This window comes from Bactrocera dorsalis, chromosome 5, assembly GCF_023373825.1.
Source record: "Bactrocera dorsalis isolate Fly_Bdor chromosome 5, ASM2337382v1, whole genome shotgun sequence".
Taxonomy (NCBI): Eukaryota; Metazoa; Arthropoda; class Insecta; order Diptera; family Tephritidae; genus Bactrocera; species Bactrocera dorsalis.
The window spans coordinates 62,237,716-62,247,135 of record NC_064307.1 but is presented as its reverse complement, the minus strand read 5'-3'; the positions used below and the strand labels follow the sequence as shown (position 1 = coordinate 62,247,135).

Here is a 9,420-nt window from a genome sequence, read left to right as displayed (position 1 = left end):
ATTAACTGGAAAGAACGCTGTTATAAAATTAATTCCGGAATAATTTTTTATGTCTGATTGTTTTGGAAATAGTAAAATTCCGATTAAATTAAATATATTATAATATGTTCTCGCTACCACAATATGTGTGATTGACAATAACATTTTCCTACACATTTATAAACTTATAACTTACCGCAAATTAAAATGAAAAGAAAAAATGGCTACAAGACGGTAGTCATTATTTTAGAATGAAAATTCGTGATGTATTTACAATTCTAATTAATATGGCTAAAATTATTTAAAATTCTATTAAAATGGGTAATAAAATCTAGTATTGTGTTTTTCCTTCTTTTAAACAATTGATCTCTTCGCTTGTGGTAACCCAATTAACGGTAAGTGCCTTCTGCTGAAAAAAGTTTATTTTCATACATCTGTTATATTTATATATTTGTTAATAACGCTGATAAATGGATTTTGAAGGTATTATTTAAATTAAAAAGGTCTCATACATTATTAAAACAACTTTGTCAATAATTTATATAACTAGACCCCGTCTCACCAATTATTCCCTTCACACCGATCACAATAAGAGATTGTAGTTTCGATTTTGATGGTGCCAACAGTGATGCTGATCCTGACGATAACACCACGCTTACACCATTGCTTCGTCGCTTAAATACCGTACAAAATATACTAACGCCAAAATCACTACTACGCGCTGCAGCAAAATCACCAGCCAGAACACCAACAGTTATTAATGGTCGACTTGCGCCACCGCAATTGCAACAACACTATAGCAAATCGCCACAACGTCGTGGTTCACCATTGGTTGGCATTCGCCGTTTGCGTTCACCGCATACATCCAACGACCTTGGTGCTCTCTCCACACGTCTCGAGGTGCCAACGCAGCACAATCTTGCTGCAGCAAATGGTGGTTGTTGCGCTAAAAATAATTCGACAGTTAAAAATTTAGCTACTCGACGTCATTGCCGGCCATTGGGTTTAAAAGATTTGCAACGGCGCTATGCAAAACCGTTTGAAGTGTATGCTGTGCCGAAACCACTAAGTCCACGGGTTGGTTACTTGTTGCGGCGTGTAGGTATGATTAAATACAAATCGATCTTTCAAATGGAAGAAGTGGATTATGTAGTATTTTGTACGTTGAGCGAAAGTGATTTGCAGCAGCTAGGCATTTCGAATGCCGATGATAGGGGTGAGATATATAAGGCTGTGCTGCTGGCAGACGTGCTTATTAGAGATTGGCTGTGAGCGTATATCTCTCACTATATTGTTTATAAGAAAATTAAGTGATTGAAGAAGTATTTGTTTTAGAAAATGTATTTAGTGAAATAAGTAGTGAAATAATAAAGACAAAATTGCAAATGAAATATGTATCTTTGTTGTTACAACATTAAATATTCATGAAAAAGTTGGGTTCGACTTTCAGGGGTCAATTCCTTGTTTGTTATAAGCCCAAGTGTCCATAATTATCTCAATCGAGAAACCTTCCAACGGCACCGCACTTTCGTTAACTTTAATAAAGATAACTGGGTGGGCTTTATCACAGAATTTACCGAGAGCATCTTCACTGCACTACCCATTCCTACCGACATAAACGTTGGCGAACATCAATTCCGCAAGGTGATGACAGTTGCTTCCGCTAGCTGCATCCCGCCTAGAAGAATCGTGGCGTAGAAACCGTTTACGCGGTTATAGCCGAGTTAACAACAGCGCGCCGGTCGTCTCTTTTTTTGGAATGTGGCGCCAATTGGAGATTTCAAACGAAGCCAGGTCCTTCTTCATCTAGTCTTTCCAACGGAATTGGTTTTTGTTCGTCGAGAAAGGACTTTACAATTGCCTAGTAAGTCCAAAGTACCACCTATTGGCAGGAATTATTCTGAGTTGAATTCCGACGTTGTTGTTGGTGTTAATGCTGGTTTCAAGATACGCGAAAATATCTATTATTCCATATACTTAGTCCTTATGCAGGTATACTGCACTCACATAACCAAAATATAACCAAACGATATCCCAACAGCAAAACCCCTCTTTTCGAGGTCATTGTAAACACTTTTGCATTTGAAATTCGAAATGCATACATTTCATCTAATTTCATCAGAATATTAAATTTTATTCTTTTATTTTATTTCATTTTATTTTATTTTATTTTATTCCATTTGAACACATTTCAATCCAATTAATTCGTGACATCTAAATCTCTAATTCGTATTCGGTTTGAATTTTTTACCTTGTCATTGACTCCTTTCTTAAATAACAATAACAACAACGAAAGCTAGCAGACTGCTAAATGCAGTAATTACAAAAAACAGCAACAACAATATCTAATACAAAAGTCAGTATTCATGTGTAGAAATTCTGTGTGTGTGTGTGTGCATTTACATATGTGTGAACAACTGTATGGCGTCAGCGGTTCTGGCGGATTTAGATCCAACCAGACTGGATTCAGCAGACACTGTGTAAAACTTGTTCTACACGCTCTTGTGTCTTTGCTAATATAAATATAAATTTGTGTTAATTTTTTCATTTTCTTTTTTCTCTTTTAATTTTATTTTGCGTTTAATTTTTTTATTATCTTTTATTATCTTTTTTTTTTTAATTTTTTAATATTTTTTTTTATTTTTTTATTAATTTGATTCTTATTTTGTTCTATCGATCCGCCGTTTGCTCAATGCGAATGGCTTTAATCAAAAATTTTACAGCAGAATCAATAAACAAATTAAGAAACGAGTTTTTGAAAGCTGTGAGACAAAATAAAAGTGCTAATAAGAAAAAAAATTAAAAAATCAAATTGTCAAAATAGCAAAAAAGAAAAGCAGCAAACGCCAAACAAAGGCAAATCAGTAATTTGCTTGCTTTAAAACGCGCAAAATTTGAAAACAAAAAATAAAATATAAACAAAATTCGAAAACTCGTTTTGGAGTTTTTTGAACTTTTCGCATTGCTGCTCTTTAGGCCTAGAGCTATAAATGTTTTATGCAAATTGATAAAATTTTTCATAAATTAATAAAGCAAATAACACTTAGATAGCGTTGAAATATTAGAAATTTGTAGAATAAATGGCGCTACAGTGACTTCTTTGTTTTGCAAGTCGACGCCGTTGTGAACGCTTAAGTTAAGGAGATTCGCCAAAAGAGGACCAACTAGCCACTTATCATTTTTACACTGCCAATTGGAAGGCATATCGTTCACTGCTATGTAATATTCATCATAGTCAACACGCAATGAACCTTAAATATTGGTATCTTTCATCCCAAGCAGCTTCACGGAGATCTTCAGCTCTACGGCGTTTTAACCATAAACGATTTCGTGCCCTTTCATGCAGTTTCCTTGATATTACATACATTTTCTATATATTTCTAATATTTCATTTAGTACTAAAAAACTCGTAGAGGTTCCCAAGTTTCTCAGAGCTCCCTAGTTCTAAGATTTCGTTACTTCATAAATTGTGATATCTAATAACGCTTTTTCTAGATTGCGCAGAGTATAGTTAGGTAATTAGATAAATAAATGAGGATTGCATCGCGACCTAAGGTCTATTGTGCCCTCTCCTAAGTCTTGACGACTCACCTAGCCCCAGCATATTGATAAATTTCAATATACGATGTGATCCCTATTTGGAAACATGGATCCAAGGGCCTTTATTCTGCGCCTACAGGTTGCTGTGCAGTCAATTAGCAGGTGTTCTGGAGTTCAGGCTCCATGTCGCTTCTTAAGCTTACAATGGCCAGTGTAGAAAGCGTCAAGTAGCTTGAGTTTGTTCCTTGGGAGGCTGATTACAAATTTAAACCTTTTAAGTTTGTAACCACCCATAGCAACTTGGCATATATCCGGCTATACCTTTGTGACCCAGCATCCAGATAAGGTGCTCTTAGTGACGATCTGTTAGACTGTTCAACCATTCTATACACCGTTCTATTTACTGGATTTTCCTTTTGGGCTTAAAACCCTCTATAATTCACGCCGCCTTCCGATCACTTGTCTTGGTGAATACTTCGCCTGTCCGCCGGCTGCAAACCGTATTCACTCTAGTCATTTGTCTAGAAACTTTTTGCACTCATCATTGGATTAACGGTATAAGCATAGTACCAAGTTTCCGTTTCGAAAATTATTTAGCGAGTTTAACTCTATATGTATATAAAGCGGTTCGAAACTGAGATTTATTTGAGCTCCAATAAAATGTATGACGTCATAGAAGTGCGTCTTCCATTAACTAAAAGCGGCGATTATTTTCTTACGCTCAACTTGCTGTTGAAAGCAATCATGTTTCGGGTTCTGGTAAAGACGATCAGTCACATTTGTCACATGTGTCATATTTGTCAGAAATTTTGACCCGTTAGTCAAACCAAAGATGTTGGTAGCTGATAACTCAGTTCGCGCACTGCCCCGCAACACTAGCCGCGGGGCGAACTAAGGATAGGAGCTCAAACAGGCAGCATGACTCCGTCCTTTCCTTTTCAAGAACCTACTAATTTGTTAGAACCCCACTAGTCCGACTACTGTAGGATATATCTGCCATACTAACTGGTCGATCAAAATTAAGTCGTAGTATGGTATTGTCCAAGGTAATAGTACAATATTCGAAGAAACCGGGAAAACTGACTGATTCATATTAATTTCTTGTTGGAAAAATATTTATTTAACAAGATATGTTCAGAAAATTGGGCATAACGCAAGATAATGCTACAATCTCCGAATATATTCTTCAGTTCGGACTAATCTATGTAGAGGTACTTGTTTTAAAAAGCCTTTTTTGACAGATCACATGTGATTTAAACTGTTATGTTATTTTTGTTCAGTATTGTTTGGCATTTCAGCATGGAAAGACTTACGCCTGAACCACGTTTACAAATCATTCAACTTTATTACAAGAATTTATGACAAGAATGTATTTCGTCCCCATCGCTTACCCTATGGTCAATATAATCGGCCTACTGAGCGTACTATTCGCATCACCATCACCCATCTTAAGACCCATTATTCATTATTGGATAATAATCCACTTAATAGACCACATCCAGTACACAGTAAAGAAAATATAGCAACCATAGCTGGGAGTGTAAATGAAGACCTTGGAGAATCGCTACGGCGCCGTTCGCAGTAACTCAGACTGACGTATAGAAGACTTAGCGCATTTTATGTCGAGATCTTGAATTGAAAGCGTGCAATATATAGCTTGTGCAGGAACAGAAGCTCGCCCATCCCAAGTGACATCGCTTCACTCTATGGCCTCTTGAAAAGTTCCAAGAAGATCCGACGGTTTCGAGCCAAACTTTATGCAGTCATGAGGTCTATTTCTGGCTCAACAGGTATGTAAATAAGCAACAGATTCAAGATCTGTCATTTCATCTAGAAAAATCAACGGTTTGGTGTGGTTTGGTTTTGCCTGGTGGAATTATCGGTCCATATTTCTTCAAATTGAACGCAGCCGTCAATGGCGACGGTTATCGCGCCATGATAACCGACTGTTTGATGCTTGAAATTGAAGCTCGTGATCTCGGCGACATTTGGTTTCAACAAGACGGCGGCACTTCCATCTGATCGGCCACATTTCCAAACTCTCCCTCATTTTTCATTTTTTTAGTCTGAAATTTTTGCTTAATTATTTGGTGGCTGATAGCTACAGTGTTGCATTTATGACTCTCTCATTCAAATGAGTTTCATTTTACATAAATTATAGCTTAAATATCTTAAAAACATTTCGAACATCTCGCTGAACTTCTCACCTTTTCTTGACAATCACAAAATCACTGCGTAATTGTTCAATTCAACGCGTCGGATTTCTGTCTCAAACAAGTACTTCTAAGCAAACGATTAATATTCAAATGAGCTGCTTCAACAAATATAATTGTTTAGCTGCTTTTACATGTTTATCAATACCTGTGCTGAGATATTTATGTATATATAAAATCCATTTGAATATAGGTATTTGTACTTTTTTGGGTCTCTGTGTTATTGGGCATAAGCGACAACCTTGACCATGACTTTGAATTGCGGTGATTGTGATTTACTTAGTAAACATAACGAGTTTTAAATCGATTGGATTAAAAAATAAAATTTATAATTTTTTTTGTAAAATGTGATGAAAAAATTAAATAAAAAACTCAAAAAAAAAAAATAATAAAAAGTAACAATAACAATTGAAAAAATATTTAAAAAAATAAAAATAATAATTAAAATATGCCGCTCATTTAAGAATTTAGCAGGAAAATGCATTTCTGCTAACAGTCGTGTATTATATATGTATATACATATATCTTCATATATACATATATATATATAATACATATACATACATTGTGAAAATTGTAATTGTAATAGCCTTCATTGCGTTTTAATTGGCAGAACTGGTTTGAACTGTATTTTCATAGATTTGTAGGTCATTGCCTTTTGCTTTAGACAGAAGGTTTTTTAACACAAAATTTTTTGTTCCCCATAAATGTTGTTGTATTCAATGTACATATATAAGCATATGTATGTATATGTTTGTCATGCTTTTTTTTACTATCGGAAAATGTTGTTACAGACTATGATAGTTTGTTCACCTGACGGTTGTTTATAAAACCTAAAATTAAACGAGTTAAACAGGTGAAACAAACGAGCTCAATTGGGATCGGTTTCAAAATAGGACAAGGAGAGTAATGCCGTCCACTTTTAGGTGAAAGCCGAAGTAAGAAGAACTATTTAACCAATTTCAATCAAATTCGGTGCGTGATGTAATCCTGATATTCTTATCTTACTTCTTGAAAAGGAGCGAAATCGGATTACAACCGCGCCTACTTCATATGCAACATAATTTAGAATATTTCATTTAACTCTTTCACATTACACCACATAAATTAAGCATTTGTAATGGTAGCGGAATCTCTTGTAGAGATGATCTAGTAGCTGATGCACAGAGCATGCTGAAATTATGGAAGGAGCACTTCTCCAGCCTGCTGAATGCCAGTGAAAGCATAACATCAGCAGATGGTGAACCCGATTTCTCAATAGATGATGATGGAACAGACGTTCTATAGTCCGACCATGAGGAAGTTCGAATATCAATTACCCGTTTGAAAAGCAACAAAGCGGCGGGGGCCGTTGGTTTGCCGGCTCAGCTATTCAATTACGGCGGCGAAGAACTGACAAGGAGAATGCATCATGTTCTTTATGGAATATGGTCGGACGAAGGCGTCCTCGACGATTGGAATTTAAGTATGCTCTGCGCAATCCACATAAAGAGAGACCCCACAATCTTCGAACGTGAACGATTAAAGCCCGCCGTGAACAAACTGATTGAACCTCATCAGTGTGACGGCAAGCCTGGAAAATCAAGGACTGACAAGATATTCATCAAATCGCGCAAAATACCGATGAAAAGAGGATTGATACCCACCACTTCTTTGCCTATTTTAAAGCTGCTTTTGACAGCAGGAAAAGGAGCTGCTTTATGCCGGTATGCCTGAATGTAGTATCCTCGAAAAACTCCATCAGGATCGGCAAGGACCACTTCTATCCGTTCGATACCAAACGAGGTGTCAGACAAGCCGATTCCCTTCCGTGCGACTTCTTCAATCTACTGCTGGAGAAAATATATTGATAATAGAGAAGCGAAGTAAATGAGTCTGGTAGTGAACGAGGCAAGACGAAATATCTCCTGCATCAAAGGAACAGTCATCGCACTCGGGACTTGGGTTCCTCGTCACTGTTGACCGTTGTCCTGTTGTCCGGAGTGTTTAACGTACTTGCTGACTGTCGTATCCCATGGCGCTCAAAAGCATCGCGAATTACCAGTACCAATTTGCAGTGTGGAATGGACATTCTAACTGACTGTTAGGGTTCGAGGAGCATCTAAAACGGCATATTCAACTGATAAAGTGACAGTTCTTCCCGCATTCGCGGGGTTTTAAATGACAACCACCAACGATGTTCCCTGAGGGCCAGACAGCATGTCCATGGCTATCAGTCAACTCTAAGGGCTCCTGCTCTCCGTGGTACCAGAATTAGGTTTCCGGTCAGACCTCGTAGCCGAAACTATTACGAGTTGAGTTTCCATACTGCTCTCGACTGGCGAACTCTGGATTGGAGCCCATACGCATATACCATTGACACAAGAATCTAACCCTAATTCTCAATTAAACGCCTTCGCCGCCTAAACAATTCATGCGCAAACTACCCTAACTGTTCGGCATTCCGACTAGTGGAGATCATATCGCTAAGATCTAATCACCCATCAGTCCAGTTAATCCCCTTACCACCCAGATCCATAATGTTCGAGTACATCAGGTATTCAGCAATTACATGCACCCAGTTTTCTACCTCCGCTCACTAAAAAAATGCATTCAGAAGCCCATGCAGAAAGCCCAGACTCAGACAAAATCTGAAGTCTGGGTTACCCTCAACAAATCCAACGTCCCAAATGTACTTATAAGTCCAGTTGACTATTTTATCAATGGTCTTGCCACCGATACCTGACCCAGTCATTCTGCAGCAATGATACACTCGAGGCCCTTCTTATTTTGACAGCACGCTGTATGACAATCAGATCAAGAGGGGGTGCACCTAACAAAACCTGTATATCATTCGTTGACGGTGCGTCATAAAGGCAAATATGCCAGCATCATATAATGCTTTAATGAGAGGAGTTTTTGGCACCCCAAGACTGTCGTGACTGCTTTCCACCATACAACGCATCTATAAGTGGCACAGGCCACAAACAAACACGATATATGGGGCGAACAACACGACGTCCGCGACACCAATAACAATGCTCAAGCAGAGAGTCCATTATAAAATTCCAAATATATGGACCATAACTGGAACCCTGCGGGCAGCCACGAACTACTCCAATCTCCACACTCTAACGCCACTGTTGATAGTCATAACTTCGAAGTTGTAGATAATTTCCTCTATCTTGGAACCAGCATTAACAGTAACAACAATGTTAGCCTGGAAATCCAACGTAGAATAACTGTTGCTAACAGGTGTTACTTCGAACTGAGTAGGCAATTGAGAAGTAAAGTCCTCTCTCGACGAACAAAGACCAAACTCTAAAAGTCACTCATTATTCCTGTCCTGCTATATGGTGGCCGTTACGAGTTTTTGAGAGAAAGGTTCTGTGGAAGATAAAAAGGTTCTTTGCGCATTGGCAACGGCCAATAAATCGGTCAATGGAACGAAAACAGAAGATTAGAAGAAGATTCGTTTCAAACTACCAGCTCCAGTGAACTTCATTTTTCCTGTGTTAGATCCGTTTGTAACCAGTCAAACACCAGTCAAACATCAGTCACTGTAGGCGCCATTCTCAGTTACTATTTACCACCTCTCATTAAGCACACTCACGCTCATCAACTAGCTACACACCCTGCTAAAAGTCAACAGCCAACAACCGCTCATGCATGCCTTCGCTTGCCGACCTCACACAAGCCAGCACATGTT

At 38.0% G+C, this 9,420-nt stretch overlaps 1 protein-coding gene across 1 annotated transcript; it reads left to right on the top strand.

Moving 5' to 3' along the window:
* Positions 1-343: 343 nt before the first annotated feature.
* On the top strand, positions 344-1,361 carry LOC105229278 (uncharacterized). The gene is made up of 2 exons (XM_011209454.4): positions 344-462; positions 530-1,361. The coding sequence occupies exons 1-2, from the start codon at positions 450-452 to the stop codon at positions 1,249-1,251; spliced, it is 735 nt and encodes a 244-aa protein (XP_011207756.2). The 5' UTR covers positions 344-449; the 3' UTR covers positions 1,252-1,361.
* Positions 1,362-9,420: the final 8,059 nt, after the last annotated feature.